Genomic DNA, 17015 nt, shown 5'->3' on the forward strand with positions numbered 1-17015 from the left:
GTATCAATCCAGTTGGTGCAATGAGAAATATGTCTAAGCAGTTGAGAATGATTTCTTCTGTTTGGACTCAAAACGCAAGAAGAATGCAGTGACGAAACTACAAATAATCGGTATAGTAGACATGATAGTAGCTACTCTAAATTCTTCGACGATCAGACAGACGTGCGTGCCGGAAGTGTCCCTCTGCGCTTTCCCCCATTGCTCTCACCACTTCAACCCATCATTATTTGGAAGTATCGGATTCCCTAATCCGGATTATCTTTGTAAGACTGCCATTGCCGTCAAATAAAGTCTTCCCGCTCAGCAAATACTTTCGGGATTCAGGTCTGGAGAATATGGAGGCAAATAAACCAGCTTCGCACCAGCGTGACTTTAGTAGCTTAAAGGATACTGCGAGGGAATTTAGCAAAACTGAACAAAAAACTCGAATGGCCAACATTTCATTCCCCTCAACTAACGAGTGACGGTCAACACGATCGAAGATGAGCTCTACATGGGAGGGTTGCAATCTCGACAAGTCCTAGGTCGCAGCATATTGTGACCTTACGGGTGGGCGAAGATGAAGAGGCAAGAAAATGCAAGGAAACAGCGCTGAAGGCAGAAGCCAAGAGAGGTAGCGTAGATTGCAACGATGCTTTAGGGCAATTACAGGTTGTATAGAAGCAAAAGATATCCGGGCCAATCATGAGACGTTGATAAAGACAGCATCTTAGTGCGAACAGGACAGGGGGAAATGGCAGGTAAAAGGCAAATTAGAAGACGACGTTGGAATAAGACAGAATGTAGGGGCGGGATGAGCCCAATGAAAACAGACATATCCATAAATATGACGCAGAACAAGCTACCGAGACAATATTTCAAATACGCCATAGCAGAAGCAGGTATTACACGACCAATGAGAAAGGGGCGTGACAAAAAGCATCGTATATAGAAAAAGCAACCTTTTTTTGCGGACGTACCCGCGGCCGTGTTTACTATAACCCCTTTCTCTCACTACGATCGTTTCAGGGCATTCTTTACATGACGACAGTGTGACTAATATTACTATAAATTACGAGAAACTGGTATACACGTACAACCTCCATGGCAATTGAAAGCCAACATATCGGATATAAAAAAAGGAAAACAGCGCGCGAGGCGATTTCAATACCACAGCATTCCTTATACCACTGTTCAAAAAGCAAATATCTTCTCAATAAATACAGTGACTATTCCATCTGCCATAACATTGAATACGATATATACGATATCCAGCCGGGGTAAATGACTGCAGCTTCAATGATCTCCCCCACTAAGAAAGAAAGATATCCGTTTCCAACAGGATGCTCGGCGCCCTCCTCCCCCTGTCTGCCTCCGAAAGCCCACCAACGTTGACCGTTATTCGTGGCAAGATAAATATCAACCAGTGGAGTGCCGGTAGACATGCTCCCGTCGAACTTTGTTGTAATTTTGGTTATTCTCTCACCGTGAGCTAGAACGAATGTTTCACTTGCAATCTTGTCGTTCCGGTCTCCAGCGAACTGTGGCTCGCTATCGTCATCCCACTTCACCTCCAACGCAGTAATCACTGCTGGATCTTTGTTTCTAAACGCTCTGAGGCTCCTCAGACGCGCTCCAGGTTTTTTTGGCTGGAAGCGGAAGGGAAGCGTTGGGGGATTACTCATATTTTCGATTTTTGATGGTATGAAATGATCGTTAAAAACTGAGCCTTCGGTTCTGGGCTGAGTAGCATGAAAGTTTATAACCAAATTCTGACTGGGAGAATCTAAGCAGTCTTTATAATCGTCAGGTTGACACAAGACATCTCATAGCTTGGTTTATGACTTGTGTGAACCATCGATTGGAGCAGTCGAGAATCCTAAGCTAACGCAGCTCGGGTTAGTGCGAGCAATTCTCATCCAATGGTATTTTGTCATAATTGTACACCGCCTAATGTATTGGTCTGATTCTGCCCCCGATCCGCCTGATGAACCCCAAAGCGGAGGTGCTCGTCATCGACGCCCGACCACATCAAGCACATACACAAGTAACTAAACTCACGTTTTATCAGAAGTTGATATACGGTCTCGGGGATCTAGATCTGACCTTCGAAACACCCTGAAATATTTAGTCTGGGCAAACTGCTACGGTGGCTCTCTTGTATAACAGCAATATTAGTTATTCAATTCGTTCATATCCCACTAACCGGCCCTTACATTTTTTAATAAAATTACATACCCAGTCATGGTGTCAAACCCCGATCAACAGCAGCAAAACATTCAGTATTTGCGCGTTCCGGATCTGCAGATGGAAAATAAATCATGCGAGTAATAAAGGCAGCACTGAGACCAGCCGTTTGACCTCTCTATCTCTCCGTATATGTTCATCAAATACCTCATACCAGCAGGTTATGAATCGAGGAATGACAGCAACTAACTCCCAATTTGTTCTATACACTAGAACATGTCATCCTCAGACTGGAACCCCAAGTCTCGATCCAAATCGCCAGTGATCTCAGATCTTGCTTCATTCATTGACTGATGACGGGGATGCACTGGGCCAACGTCATCTGCATCATTCAAAGTAAAAGAGAATGGATCGTGATGGTTCTGATCTTGATCTAGTGGAGGAGTCGTCTTTTCGGGCTTGCCAAAGGGCTCAGTGTTACGGAACTGGTTCAGATCGGTGTCTTGGAACAGCTCTTGTGCCCAGTCGACGGTGTCTTGGTCTTGGGGTGGTGGTGATATATAGGGTTTATCTGCGTTGTTTGGCTTCATTGGATTGGGAGGTGTTTGAATGTCGGAAAAGGAATCGATGTCGATGGAGAGAAAGTTGAAAGGATTGTTGTCTATAATGCCAAGGTCGGAATAATGATCGAAATCATTAGGGAATAAAGGTGGCGCGGTTTCATATGTGGTTTCCTTGCTGGGTTTTCTTAGATGCATGTTCTCTTGCGTAGATGGGGTTCGTGATGGCTGCTTTGAAGTCTCGGTTGCAGTAACAGTTGGATGTGGTTGGGGTTGAGAGGTGGAGGTGGCATTGCTTGGTTTTCTGGTCGCCAAAGATGTGGCAGGGGCATCGAGGTTGTATTCCATGACCTGGAAGAATGTACTGGAGGCACCTGCCTGCATTTTGATGGCGGCCTCAATATTGGCGAACTCTTGACCGGCAGCTGGATAGATATCCTTAAGACAGTGGAGCACTTGGATACAACGATGGAAACTGTCGACACTGCTTTCGCGGACAGCGGGGTCTTCGGACATGGTGTTGGTTAAATGCGCCACGGCGGCAGGTAGAATCACAGTCACTCCAGACTGCGGTAGAAACCTTGTCAGGTTGAGATGATTTAACCCTTGAATAATATGTGTGATCCCCGCAGCAGCATCGTTCATTTTTGTACGGGCAGCATTGCGCCAGTCCGTCCGCGATTGAGATTGATCTTTTGAAGCGATCGCCCGAGGCCGGTGAAGTGCGCTGCTGGTAGCGTGGTAGAGCATACGTAGCATCGCACCATGAAGCAGCAGTACATCCTCGCCATCATGGAAATTCTTCCCCGACTTAGGGACGAATTGTGCATCTTTAGGGAGCGCACTAAGCCACGAGTCAAGTTTCTGACCACACCGCGCAAACTCAGACTCGGAAGCCTGTCGAGGGATAAGTGTCACCGTAGTCCGGTTTGTAGCTCCAAATTGGCGCTGAGATGGTGTATATTGAGCGAATAATACCCTACCAATACATTGACAGAGCTTCACCTTCTCGATGAACATGGTGGCGAGGCGTTTCTGATGTGAGACATCTTGGAGTTGGCGGCAATAGAACTTGGCCACCACATATGGAGAAAAAGGTTCGAAATCAAAATCGTCCAGTCTGAGCATCGGGACACTGCTCGTTCCATCGTTAACCTGAAGCGGGCGCCGCATACCCATAGCGATCAGCCGATCCCGAGAGTATAGACACCACCAGAGCCGAGAACGGAGCCTTCGAGTCCGTATATCAATTTCGCCTGATGCAGGGTCTTTGTTTAACCCGATCGACTGTGCTTGTGTGTTACAGACTCCAATCCAATCCCAAATATCTCGTTGTGGACTGTTCTCCGAATCAGACCAGTAGGTCATCAATAGGAGTGTTTGGAGAATCTCGATGCGATCCTCTTCACAGTCGAGAGAATAGAGTAACTATATTATGAGTTAGCTGGATGATCTCGCAGCCACTTGAAGAAAAACAAACCCTTAAGCGAGTAAAGAACGCATTACGCGCACTTTTCCGGGTTGGATACCCGGCATCCTGCAAATGTTTGAGGTCGACGAAAGCCGTACCAACAAACATAACCGCCTGAAATAGTAGTATGCTAATATTTCCCTCCGGGTCATTTTCAGCCACACATCGTAGGAATTCTTGCAAGTTCAAAACTGGCATGAAACTGTGCACCCATTGGATGTAGCAGCGGAGAAGCTCATCCCGCAACCCACTCTCTGGAAGTGAGAGGGCACCACGAAATCGCAAGAACTCCAAGTCCTCCGGGGCGATGCGAGCAGGTAAGGGTTTTAAAAACTGTGGCTCGTCGTTCAGCATCGCCGTCAGTGGGTCAAAGTCCGGGTCGATCAGGTCCTGGACGGCAGACACCATGTTTGATAGGGGCATCGAGTGCTGTACATTGGGATTCCCCCGTGTGCGCCATATCCCGGCAGGCTCTGACTCGTGTAGCCATGGGGTCTGCGGATCGTATCCATGAAGATGGTGGCGCTTAGCCGTCGGCTCCTGGCAAGAATCTGCCGACTTGCGCTTAAGAGCGGCTGAAGACATAACCTATCATGTACGATGTGTCATATGGCGCCCTTGTTGGGAGTACAATTTTGTAACACAGACGTGTGTAAGCCGTTGGCCAAGCCCTCAAGAAGGCGGTGTTCGGGACCGGGGCAATGTGGGGGCGTTTTGCGGGGTCTTGGCGCCTGGGGAGATCGCCGCTCCTTTCCAAATATCAAATCATATCTTTTCAGAAGTTTTGTTCCATTGGCGACATTTTACATTGGTGTAATATAATTGGCTGGATATGTGAAAATCTCCAATTTTTTTTAAAAAAAAACTTCTTAATTGCCTATTTTGAACATCGCCTTTTCCATAAAGCATATAGATAGAAATATGTATTTGTTCAGATTTTCACCCTGGTTTGAGAACATTCAACTTCCGGCGTATGGTGCTGTCCAAGAGAGCAAGGTGTATTTATAGCAAAGTGTGACTATTTCTAGACTTGCGTCATGCTTGTCAACGACCGATTCCCCCAATATTTTAGAATTTTGCGACAGTCGGTATGGTATGGGAGACCTACATCCTATGACTAGGCCCATATATAATTGCAATGACGTTCAGTCTCGGGATACAGCTGATTCGAACATGTTAACGATGATAAGTTTCTGGTATGCCTACTCAATTACAAGGTTATGCCAACATAGCATGGTCAAAGCTAGAGGCCTAGATAGTTAGGCAGGGTAACCTCTAAACTCTCTCTTTGTGAGATCCGTCTCTTCCCGTCTTATCTACCTTTGAAATACATAACACCCCTTATATCCCGTTTCTTATTATAACATTTTAAGACATGGCGGGCCTTTTAATTTAGTGGCATGAACTTTTGCATGCGCTGTCTACAGTGCCTTCCGTATCGCCCGGATCTGGAGTGCCTCTCTGATCTGGATCGGATCATGGCGATGCTTTCTGCTACTTTAGACTGTCTCTGCTGGTTGCAGTCATCGATGACCATTCGCCTAGTGTCGCCATCTGATTCCCAATATCCACACTGCCCAAGAACGCATAAAAAGTAGCCTATGTGGCTGCCAAGTGCGATATGATCTGACCGGTGGCTCAAAGACCCAGATACAACCTATTCCAAATCTTTAGTGGCTACAACATACGTCGTAATTATCATGGACCAAAATTGGATTGTGCCGCACCGCTGGACATCCAGCAAATGGCAAAATTCCTGGTATTCATGAATCTCAAAACAGGACACAGCATGTCGGATAGTACATGCCCTGCCAATAAAATATTGTACACATTATCCAATCGAAAAACCACCGAGCAAAAGATGCCTATGCATCATGTTTTCCTTTGACCGACGCCGATATGCTTCCACAGGTTCGAAAGAGGGAGTCCGAGTCGTATCACCGGAGGTATAAAAGGCGTGATGATTTTACATACTGCGCAGAGTTAGATAATGTTCATTCGGTTGATCTCGATGGAAACTGGTTGGGTAGGCTCGACTTACGGAGGAAGGAGGAACTCTCCGAAGCTGGAGTGGAGGAACGCGATACCGGCCTAAAACAGATAATGTCAGTTTTATGGATCTCATTGCGATGTTGAAAGTGTTGATTAAGAAACACGTACACCGAAGATCACAATGCTGCGGACAATGGTCTTGTTCTCGGGGTTGGTGGCCTCGTCGTAGATAGTGCTGACGAAGCCCTTCTGAGGGCGAGAGCCGGAGGGAACGATGCGCTGGTTGGGGGCCATTTTGTATGTGATGTGAGGGACGAAGGTAGAAAGTGTATGTTGATGTTGATGTTAGAGTGATGATCGGACGTCGAGAAATCTGCGGCCTCGGAACGCTTGGCGTCACTGCGCCTTTAGCTCTTGTCGGCAACCGTATTTCTTTTGCCCGCGCAGTGAAGGACGATGCGACAGCGTTGTCTTACCTTTCCTTTATATTTATATTCTCTTCACTGCTGCTTTGGACATCTCACTCACATAATCAATCCCATTTGATATATCACCGCCTTTGAGATCGGTTGCCTCCCCATTGTCCACTGAACAGGCGTTTTAGCCGCACCAACCATGACGAACGTCGATGAGCTCTTTAAAGTGAGTTCCAAATCCATCAACTGATTGGATAGTTAGCTGACATGCAAAGAAACCATCCGCCACAGGGAGCGCTAAGCGCAAGTTCGAGCCCGTCCAAGATCCAAGTACGTCCTTCGTCCTTTCCCCGCAAACGCGCTTGCCGCAAATCCTAACGATACCCAACAGATGAGGTCTATAAATCAGCAAAACTTGACCCCAGTGGCGATGTAAGATCAAAGGGCAAAGCACCAATGGTGGAGGATGAGATTGAGGACGGTGAAGCTGGACCCGAGCTTCCTCCAGACTTCGAAGAGGACGTCCCAGACGACGAGGAGGGCCGCTTTTTCGGCGGTGGAATGGAGCGCAAGACAGCCCAAGCAATGGAATACATCGATCAGCAAGAGGAGGATGAGGTTGCGGTATGGAACTTGTGGTACATGAGATATTTGTCCAGATGCTGACAGTATGCTCATCTAGCCCGAGAAGTTCGACTCTGCGTGGGTGCGCCGCTTTGCATTGAACTTCGAGAAGAAGATCTCCAAGAACGCTGAACTACGAGCAAAGTTTGAAAGTGATCCGCAAAAGTATGTGGATGCCGAAAGAGCTGTATGTACTAGGTGCTAATGATGCTACAGGTTCATGACTTCCGAGGCCGACCTAGATTCTGAAATCAAAGGCTTGTCAATCCTGTCTGAGCACTCTGAGCTATACGAGGAGTTTGCCAAGATGGGATGCGTCGCATCCTTGACCTCTCTCTTGTCGCATGAAAATGCCGATATTGCAATTGATGTCGTCCAGATAATCAGTGAATTGACAGACGAGGACGTGGAAGCAGAGCAAGAACAATGGGATACTCTTGTTAACGCAATGGTATGTTGTGGCATGGTACTATCAGTAACAATTGCTAACTATGACTAGATGGAGGCCGATCTCATTGAATTGTTGGCTCAAAATCTCTCCCGACTCGATGAAGGGTCTGAGACAGATCGAGCGGGAGTATATTATGTGTTAGGTGAGTATCATATTTGAATATAGAATTTGACACTTTGCTAATTCAAAACAGGTGTAATGGAAAACCTGGCCTCTCAGGCATCACATGCGGAGAAAATTGGACAGGATGCTGCAATCTTGCCTTGGATCCTGTCCCGTATTCAGCGAAAAGAAACCGCTGTCAGCCAAAACAAACAATATGCCGCAGAAATACTGGCCATTCTTTTACAGTCTACCACAAAGAATCGCACGAAATTCATTGAGCTCGACGGCATCGATATCCTCCTACAGCTGCTCAGTGCGTACCGCAAACGCGACCCAGTTAAGGACTCTGACGAGGAAGAATATGTGGAGAATCTGTTCGACGCTCTCATCTGCCTCGTCGAGGAAGATATAGGGAAAGACAAATTCGTGGAGGCCGAAGGAGTTGAGCTTGCGCTGATCATGCTCAAGGAAGGCAAGTTCAGTAAGCCACGTGCTTTGAGGGTTCTTGACCACGCCTTGGGTGGAGTGGGAGGTGCCTCGGCCTGCGAGAAGTTGGTTGAGGCAGCTGGGCTGAAGACAGTTTTCGGCATGTTCCTGAAGAAGGTAAACTCAATCTCTCTCACGGTCAAATTGCGTTGTGCTAATATCCATCCAGCAAGAGGGACAAAGTATCGAACATTTCTTGGGGATTTTCGCCTCCCTTCTCCGTCTTCTGCCTGGTGGTTCTGCTCCTCGCATTCGGACGTTGGCCAAGTTTATGGAGAAGGACTATGCGAGAATCGAAAAGCTCGTCAATCTCCGGCGCGAGTATGCCGCACGCCTCTTGCCCGTTGAAGAAGCCATTGAAAAAGAGCGCAGAACGTTTGACCAGGAGGAACGAGAACTTATGGCTGGCGAATGGCTGTCGAGGCGGTTGGACGCGGGTCTGTTCTCATTGCAGGTATGGTTCCTCTTTTGCGCCGGCAAGGCTCTTTGCTAACTATTCCAGACAATTGATGTTATTTTGGCGTGGCTCCTTGCCGAAGATGATGGAGCGAAGAGGAAGATCGTCTCACTTCTTGCGGACCGTGACGAAGATTTGTCCCTGGTCCGCAGTACCTTGCAAGGTGAGTAACCCACATCGCTATAATTTTCGGGCGCTAACTTGAGTAGAACAAATCGAAGGTCTTGGAGAGGATGACCCAGGTCATAAAGACTTGAAGGACATGCTGAGCACTCTTTTGCAGTTTGTTTGAACAACAACGGAATTGTAATGTATCATAATGTCATTGTTATCGGTAAATCCCATCCACAAGGTCTACCTGGGCACCTCGGAGCCAACGTTCACAGAGATTCCACTAAGATGTAGTATGTTGTTCGGATTGGAGAGGTTGCTTTATATACCTAAATACCGTCACTTATGTATGGAGATCTCAATATGCTAATCATGGTGCTTCGAAATTAGGATGAAAAAGAATATTCGGCCGGTTATGCGGCCTTGTCATGTCTTTCTGGTAATCTTTTTAGATGTCTTTTTAGTGGATATTTTCGCCCTTGTTGGTGTTGTAGCTAGAATATAGGCGGTAAAAATGGCTTACAATGTGCAAACCAACTTTTCTACGTAGTTATATATAACCTTTGAATTTGAAAATTCCAGCCTATGCAGGGACCAAAGTGGTTCAAAATTCTGGTGATTCTATGAAATCTAAAGTACGAATCCAAGACATTTAATACGTTTCACAGGAACCTGTCATAATAATGGCCGTTGTACAAAATGGGTATGTATGTAAACAATTTAACTATAGAGCAAGGTTGTCGGGGAAGGCGCGTATCGTTCGTCGCCATATATATATTCTTGTATGGGGGGATAAGAATAAACTTTTGCGACGATCCTGCGACCACCATGACTCAAGAAAGTTCATCAGGATACATAATTTTATTCTCCACCGTCCTTCACTATGACCTCTCCTTCATTATGATCTCAAAGTTATGTGCTCCGCCATCCCCATGTTTTGTTTGGCAGCCAGGAAGAATCACGTGACTCAACCATATTTACCGGGCGGTGAGGCAAGATCACGTGCGGATCACCCTATCGAGACTAGCGCCTGGCTGAGAAGCATCCAAACGTCTGGAGATCAGTCCCTTCATCGGAATATTGTCGGGGAGCCTCTCATTCATCCCACCCAGTTTGTCAGCCTTGCTTTTTGCATTTGTCTCTGACTTCTTGACTTTTTAATATCCCCACTTTCGGAAACTGACAGGCAGGCGTTGCAGCGCGTTGGGCGATTCTCGCGGAGCTGCTCCCACGCCGACGCGCCTTGCGCTTTTCTTGTTTCCTATTCCTCCTCTCTTCATTATTTTAATCGGCATCTAACCTTAGTTCGCCGCAATCATGGCCGACTACGACGAGACATACGAGGAGGACTTTTACGATGAGGCGGATGAGGGTATCACCTCCGAGGATTGCTGGACGGTGATTTCGTCCTTTTTTGACTCGAAGGGTCTCGTCTCTCAGCAGTTGGACTCATTCGATGAATTCATCTCCTCGACCATGCAGGAGCTTGTGGAGGAGCAAGGCCAGGTGGTTCTCGACCAGACTCTCCCTCCCTCCGAAGACGAAGTCGAACCGATCGTTGTGCGCCGTTATGAGCTCAAATTTGGCACTGTCATGCTTTCGCGCCCATCCGTCACCGAAGGCGATGGCGCAACTACGATCATGTTGCCCCAGGAAGCTCGTCTACGAAATCTCACTTACGCCTCCCCACTTTACCTCGGTGTCACAAAGAAGATCATGGAAGGTCGTGAGAAGATGGGCAAGCCCAACGACGATGACGATAATGAGGGCGAAAGCGATGCGAAGACTCAAGGCACATACCTCGATTGGGAAACGAAGCAGCTGCCTCAAGAGCAGATGAAGGAGGAAACAGTCTTCATTGGGAAGATGCCCATTATGCTGAAATCTAAATACTGTATCCTCAAGGATTTGAACGAAGCGTCACTTTATGCTTGGAACGAGTGCCCCTACGACTCCGGTGGTTACTTCGTCATTAACGGCAGTGAGAAGGTTTTGATCGCACAGGAGCGCAGTGCCGGCAACATCGTCCAAGTCTTCAAGAAGGCACCCCCTAGCCCGACACCATACATTGCCGAAATTCGAAGTGCAGTCGAGAAGGGCTCGCGCATGCTTTCATCGCTTACTTTGAAGCTTTTCGCCAAGGGTGACAGCGCCAAAGGAGGATTTGGCCCGACTATTCGCTCGACCCTTCCATACGTTAAGGCCGATATTCCAATCGTCGTCGTTTTCCGTGCGCTGGGCGTCGTTTCCGATGAAGATATCCTCAACCACATTTGTTATGACCGCAACGATACCCCCATGCTGGAGATGTTGAAGCCGTGTATTGAGGAGGGCTTTGTCATCCAGGACCGTGAAGTTGCCTTGGATTTCATTGCCAAGCGTGGATCGTCACAGACGAACTTGAACCACGATCGTCGTGTGCGCTACGCCCGGGATATTATGCAGAAGGAATTGCTGCCTCACATTTCGCAGAGCGAGGGCAGCGAAACCCGCAAAGCTTTCTTCCTTGGATACATGGTGCACCGACTTCTTCAGTGTGCTTTGGGTCGCCGCGATGTCGATGACCGTGACCACTTCGGAAAGAAGCGACTCGATTTGGCTGGTCCGCTTTTGGCAAGTCTTTTCCGTACTCTTTTCACCCGAGTCACAAAGGATCTCCAGCGTTACGTGCAGCGATGCGTTGAGACCAATCGCGAAATTTATCTCAACATTGGTATCAAGGCTAGCACATTAACTGGTGGGTTGAAGTATGCTCTTGCTACTGGTAACTGGGGCGAGCAGAAGAAGGCGGCTTCCGCCAAGGCTGGTGTGTCCCAAGTGCTGAGTCGTTACACATTTGCTTCCTCCTTGTCTCACTTGCGCCGAACGAACACACCCATTGGCAGAGATGGAAAGATTGCCAAACCCCGCCAACTCCATAATACTCATTGGGGCCTGGTCTGCCCGGCTGAGACACCCGAAGGTCAAGCTTGTGGTCTGGTCAAGAATTTGGCATTGATGTGCTACATCACTGTTGGTACACCTGCCGAGCCCATCGTGGATTTCATGATTCAGCGTAACATGGAAGTCCTCGAGGAGTTTGAACCCCAAGTGACGCCTAATGCGACAAAGGTGTTTGTCAATGGTGTCTGGGTGGGTATTCACCGGGACCCTTCGCATCTTGTTACTACGATGCAGAATCTGCGTCGACGAAACATGATCTCCCACGAAGTCAGTTTGATTCGTGACATTCGTGAACGGGAGTTCAAAATCTTCACCGATACTGGACGTGTCTGCCGGCCGCTCTTCGTTATCGATAATGATCCCAAGAGTGAGAACTCGGGTGGATTGGTCCTCAACAAGGAACACATTCGGAAGCTCGAGTCCGACAAAGACTTGCCAACAGACTTGGGCCCAGAAGAACGCCGCGAGCAATACTTCGGATGGGATGGTCTGGTGCGTTCTGGAGCAGTTGAGTATGTCGACGCTGAAGAAGAGGAAACCATCATGATTGTCATGACCCCCGAGGATCTCGAGATCTCTCGCCAGCTTCAGGCCGGTTACGCTCTGCCAGAAGATGAAACCAGCGACCCCAACAAGCGTGTTCGGTCGATTCTCAGCCAGCGTGCCCACACCTGGACGCACTGCGAAATCCATCCTAGTATGATCTTGGGTGTTTGTGCCAGTATTATTCCTTTCCCGGATCACAACCAGTCGCCACGTAACACCTATCAGTCTGCCATGGGCAAACAAGCCATGGGTGTTTTCCTGACGAACTTTTCGCAGCGTATGGAGACTATGGCTAACATTCTCTACTACCCACAAAAGCCTTTGGCCACCACTCGGTCGATGGAGTTCCTGCGTTTCCGAGAGTTGCCCGCTGGTCAGAATGCTATTGTCGCTATTGCAACTTATTCTGGTTACAACCAGGAAGATTCCGTTATCATGAACCAGAGCAGTATCGATCGTGGTCTATTCCGCAGTCTCTTCTACCGTACCTATGCGGACACCGAGAAGATGGTGGGACTGCAAGTTGTTGAGAGATTCGAGAAGCCCATGAGGATTGACACCCTTGGCATGCGCAAGGGTACTTATGATAAGTTGGACGAGGATGGAATCGTTGCTCCCGGCGTTCGTGTCTCTGGAGAAGATATTATTATCGGCAAGACAGCTCCGTTGGCTGCTGATGCGGAGGAGCTCGGTCAGCGCACTAAGGCACACACAAAGATTGATGTGTCGACGCCCCTGCGCAGTACTGAGAACGGTATCGTTGATCAGGTGCTGATCTCCACTGGTAACGACGACCTGAAGTTCGTCAAGGTTCGCATGCGTACCACGAAGATCCCCCAGATTGGTGACAAGTTCGCCTCTCGTCACGGTCAGAAGGGTACCATCGGTATCACCTACCGGCAGGAGGACATGCCTTTTACTCGGGAAGGTGTCGTTCCTGATCTGATTATTAACCCCCACGCCATTCCGTCCCGTATGACCATTGCTCATTTGATCGAATGTCAGCTCAGCAAGGTTTCCGCTCTTCGTGGATTCGAGGGTGATGCTACTCCTTTCACTGATGTCACTGTCGACTCGGTCTCCCGTCTGCTGCGTGAGCACGGCTACCAGTCGCGTGGCTTCGAGGTCATGTTCAACGGCCACACTGGTCGCAAGATGGTGGCGCAGGTGTTCCTGGGTCCCACCTACTACCAGCGTCTGCGCCACATGGTGGACGACAAGATCCACGCTCGTGCTCGTGGTCCTACTCAGATTCTGACCCGTCAGCCCGTGGAGGGTCGTGCCCGTGACGGTGGTCTCCGTTTCGGAGAGATGGAGCGTGATTGTATGATCGCCCACGGTGCCAGTGCTTTCCTCAAGGAGCGTCTCTTTGACGTTTCTGATCCGTTCCGTGTCCATATTTGCGACGATTGCGGCCTCATGACACCAGTTGCGTAAGTTTTCTAATCCCTACTTTCCATGCCTTTTCGTCGCACAGAAAACTAACAGTCCTTATAGGAAACTGAAGAAGGGTCTTTTCGAGTGCCGTCTTTGCAACAACAAGCACCGCATCTCGCAAGTCCACATCCCCTATGCCGCCAAGCTGTTGTTCCAAGAGCTGGCCTCCATGAACATTGCCGCTCGGATGTTCACCGATCGCTCTGGGGTTTCGGTGCGTTGATTTATGGTTGCTCAATTCTTCACATTTGTACTTTAATGATCTTGCTGGAAAAATGCGCATCTGCTTGGCCTGTTTCGCGGCGTCTCGGAGGATCGTTGGCCATCGCATTACAATAACCGGCCCTACATACTTGAATTGAAACACTTTATGTGTAGTTTTTTTTCCACCGGTCCTAGATCAGTAATTCGAGTTGATCCTCCACACACCCAGCACACCTATCTGGGTATACCCCTGCCTATTGTAATACAAGCCTAACCTCAACCCACCTTGTCTCCTGTCGCCATTTATATCCAAGTCAACTCGGATATTTATCCCACTATTTCAACCTCACCATGTCCACAAAAATACCCTACCAGTAAACCCCAAGCGATGTTAGGGGCTTTTATAGAGGGTTGTTATTATTTAGTGTCCATAACTACATTACAAGAATGTTCTATCTACAGTAAAAATGAACGTAGGTCGTATCTCATTATTCATTGGTATCTCAGAGTAAGACCTAAACCAAAGCATGATCATAAGTCCATGACATCGGGGCGATGTTCTTTGGTTGACGAGATACCGTTTTTCATCTTGGTCAGGCCTCCTTTGGATCCAGGAGGCCCAGGGCAGAGCTTGTCATCTTATGGCTTGGGCTGGTCAGAAGTTGACTGGCTCAAGATAAGCTTGTCGGAATCCACGAGGCTGGAGATGATCCAGGGTGGATGTTGTCCACATCGATATACCGGAGTATTGCATTCGATGGCTTCTTCTTCTTCTTCTTCTTCTGCTTCATCACTCTTCTTCCTCATTCCCCTTCTTTCTCCTCCCCATATCCTCTCTTCTCATCACACAATCCTCATCCCCGCCCAACCGCAGCGCAAAACCAGTCCACCTGCGGCCCGGGCTGTTTTTGGTAAATTTATCGTTTTTAAAAATCAAAACAAACGCAATGACCAAGTCTCACCAGACCAGAACAGTCAAGCGAAAGAAAAAACATAGCAAAAGAGCTGGCAAGGTCCAGGACCTGCCTCCAGATAAACCATCTACCGACGGACAACAATACCCTGACGGCGAACAGCATTGCGAGCACGGCAGTACTCCTCGTCACTCTCGTACTCAGACTCAGAGCAGCTATCATCAGAAGACTCAACGTATCCACAGCGGGCACCACCACAGTCAAGCTTGACGCGGTCCCCCTTGCGGGTGATACCGTAGCGTTCACAGCGGCAGTGGACGGGGGGCTCGCTCATGGACGAGAGCGAGGAAGGCGAGGTCGAGCCGGACGACGACCGCGAGGACAGAGATGAACCTGCAGAGCTGGGCGGGCTGTTCGAGTACGAGTACTCGTCTGACAGACGGGAGCCGGCGAAGCGGCGGGTCAGGTCGTCGACGGTGGGGGCGAAGTCTGCTTCGCGGAGTTGGCGGGAAGCGTAGTGCTTTGTTGGCTTTGGGTGCTGGATGCGCGAGGGGGACAGGGCGCGGCCGGTTGCGATGTCGCTGCGACTGGCCTTGGGTGCGGAAGATCGGCTGGTGGGCTTGCCGCCGGGAACATCGAGGATGTTGAGCTTGCGGCCGGTGGTGGGCTCGACGGTGTACTCGACGGCTGGGTCGTGGGAAACGTGGTACCCGTCCATCATGTAGTAGTACCAGTAGCGGCCTCCGAGTTGCAGCATTGAGGTCTGGAAGCGGAACTTGCCGACCCAGGCGCCGGGCTTGTCTTCGCTGGAGAGCGGGATCTGGCGTTGGTAGTTGTCCCATGAGCCGACGAGGTGGACGGTCTTGACGTTGGACGAGGTCCGGAGGGAGAACTTGAGTTGAACAGCGGCCATGATGAATCAAATGTATCAAAAAATTGGAATTTAAAAAAATTGTCGTAGGAGCAAAAGATCAAGAGTATCGTATAGTTAGAACAACCTAAAACTGCCGGAGTTTGGTTGTCAAGTTGATTGGAATATTGGACTCTTTGTTGATCTTTGGGGAACCGGTCCGACAAAGAAAGAAGAATAATCGAGCGAGATTATATTAAATTGAGTTTGTTGTAGATATCTGTTGAACAGCGAAATCAAGTCGACCTGCGACAAGTAAACTGTTGATAGTTGTAAAATTCGAGAAAAATCCGTAGCAAGGCAGAATCTCAAAGAGCACAGCTCGTTTGAGAGTAAAAAGGGTAAGAATATTAGAATAGTATAGAAGATAAAGAAAGAAAATAAAGTCCAGGCAACCAGTGCTCAGGATCACTCGAATAGGGCAGATAAACACAACAAACGCTCGCTGAAGAAAAAAAAAGAGAGGAAATCCGCCTTGAGGTGGCTATGGCATTCTTTTAAGCAGGTCGATTCGACCAGCAGTGCAAAATTCACCGTCTTGGGGTTGGGCGGGTAATTGACGATGTTGGTTGGTTCGATGCATGTTGCATTGTGATGTGCTACTCTCCTGGCTGTGGCCAATGACTGACAGGGATTTGACGCTGGCGCTCGGACCAGAAGAGGAGAGAGTTTTCTGTACGAAAGGGCATTGTCCAAGCAGGTTCAGGGATTTGAAGTCTGAAGAAGTTGTCAGCCTCATAGATTAATTGTGGAGGGGAGGGGTGGAGGGGTGATGCGTTGTCAGTGTCTAGATTGTTGAGAGCCTCGGGAGCCTTGAGATGACGTTGGACCTTCTCGACTCCCCCACCTCCCTAGCCCCGGAGGTATGCCGGGAATGTGTGGATGTATATCGCAACTCCAATGCAGAGAACTGACACAGAATTTAAAAGGATCCTGGTGTGTGTTAATGTACTCCCCGAGATTGAAATATCTCAGAGACGTCACCAGTCCTTCCTAATTGAAAATGCGCCGAGGCCAAGACGCGGGATGAGATGCATTAGACCTATTCAATCAGAGGCCGCAGGCTGACAGGGATGTTGACAGGGATATGCACAAGGATGTTGAACAGGCTAACTCTTGTGCCATGTGGAGGATGAAGTGCCGGCCTCTCTTTCCGCCTTTCCATATGTCATTGGGTTGACCAGCAGAGACTTCCAGCGATTTGATACTGGTGGGCTGGAAT

The 17015-nt window shown here is 48.6% G+C and overlaps 7 protein-coding genes across 7 annotated transcripts; 2 read left to right on the top strand and 5 right to left on the bottom strand.

The window, feature by feature from the left end:
* Positions 1-1208: 1208 nt before the first annotated feature.
* On the bottom strand, positions 1209-1664 carry N7471_006714 (uncharacterized protein; the record flags this gene model as incomplete). Its single annotated transcript, XM_057279433.1, has 1 exon — positions 1209-1664. The coding sequence occupies one exon, from the start codon at positions 1662-1664 to the stop codon at positions 1209-1211; it is 456 nt and encodes a 151-aa protein (XP_057139043.1).
* Positions 1665-2435: 771 nt separating this feature from the next.
* N7471_006715 (transcription factor domain-containing protein) lies at positions 2436-4782 on the bottom strand (the record flags this gene model as incomplete). The annotated part of the gene is made up of 2 exons (XM_057279434.1): positions 2436-4154; positions 4207-4782. The coding sequence occupies 2 exons, from the start codon at positions 4780-4782 to the stop codon at positions 2436-2438; spliced, it is 2295 nt and encodes a 764-aa protein (XP_057139044.1).
* A 1126-nt stretch (positions 4783-5908) lies between these two features.
* On the bottom strand, positions 5909-6540 carry N7471_006716 (uncharacterized protein). The gene is made up of 3 exons (XM_057279435.1): positions 6358-6540; positions 6239-6288; positions 5909-6170 (listed from the first exon to the last, which is right to left on the bottom strand). Exons 1-3 carry the CDS (start codon positions 6481-6483, stop codon positions 6164-6166), a joined length of 183 nt encoding a protein of 60 aa, XP_057139045.1. The 5' UTR covers positions 6484-6540; the 3' UTR covers positions 5909-6163.
* A 155-nt stretch (positions 6541-6695) lies between these two features.
* On the top strand, positions 6696-9229 carry N7471_006717 (beta-catenin-like protein 1). Its single transcript, XM_057279436.1, has 10 exons — positions 6696-6831; positions 6881-6935; positions 6997-7229; positions 7288-7394; positions 7446-7680; positions 7729-7822; positions 7874-8388; positions 8441-8725; positions 8774-8891; positions 8938-9229. Exons 1-10 carry the CDS (start codon positions 6805-6807, stop codon positions 9018-9020), a joined length of 1752 nt encoding a protein of 583 aa, XP_057139046.1. The 5' UTR covers positions 6696-6804; the 3' UTR covers positions 9021-9229.
* A 608-nt stretch (positions 9230-9837) lies between these two features.
* N7471_006718 (uncharacterized protein) lies at positions 9838-10119 on the bottom strand (the record flags this gene model as incomplete). The annotated part of the gene is made up of 2 exons (XM_057279437.1): positions 9838-9984; positions 10024-10119. The coding sequence occupies 2 exons, from the start codon at positions 10117-10119 to the stop codon at positions 9838-9840; spliced, it is 243 nt and encodes an 80-aa protein (XP_057139047.1).
* Positions 10120-10156: 37 nt separating this feature from the next.
* On the top strand, positions 10157-13988 carry N7471_006719 (DNA-directed RNA polymerase II core subunit RPB2; the record flags this gene model as incomplete). The annotated part of the gene is made up of 2 exons (XM_057279438.1): positions 10157-13761; positions 13826-13988. 2 exons carry the CDS (start codon positions 10157-10159, stop codon positions 13986-13988), a joined length of 3768 nt encoding a protein of 1255 aa, XP_057139048.1.
* A 1022-nt stretch (positions 13989-15010) lies between these two features.
* Positions 15011-15796, bottom strand: esdC (GTP-binding protein EsdC; the record flags this gene model as incomplete). Its single annotated transcript, XM_057279439.1, has 1 exon — positions 15011-15796. The coding sequence occupies one exon, from the start codon at positions 15794-15796 to the stop codon at positions 15011-15013; it is 786 nt and encodes a 261-aa protein (XP_057139049.1).
* Positions 15797-17015: the final 1219 nt, after the last annotated feature.

Source organism: Penicillium samsonianum (assembly GCF_028829775.1).
Source record: "Penicillium samsonianum strain IBT 33392 chromosome Unknown utg000003l_segment0_segment0, whole genome shotgun sequence".
NCBI lineage: Eukaryota > Fungi > Ascomycota > Eurotiomycetes > Eurotiales > Aspergillaceae > Penicillium > Penicillium samsonianum.

Excerpts from the sequence above, each read along its gene's own strand:
- N7471_006717 (XM_057279436.1), top strand. The coding sequence starts at position 6,805 with ATGACGAACGTCGATGAGCTCTTTAAA. Across the intron at positions 8,389-8,440 it reads TCGGCATGTTCCTGAAGAAG|CAAGAGGGACAAAGTATCGA; the intron begins GTAAACTCAATC and ends ATATCCATCCAG. Across the intron at positions 8,726-8,773 it reads CGGGTCTGTTCTCATTGCAG|ACAATTGATGTTATTTTGGC; the intron begins GTATGGTTCCTC and ends TAACTATTCCAG.
- N7471_006716 (XM_057279435.1), bottom strand. The coding sequence starts at position 6,483 with ATGGCCCCCAACCAGCGCATCGTTCCCTCCGGCTCTCGCCCTCAGAAG. Across the intron at positions 6,289-6,357 it reads GCAGCATTGTGATCTTCGGT|GCCGGTATCGCGTTCCTCCA; the intron begins GTACGTGTTTCT and ends TATCTGTTTTAG.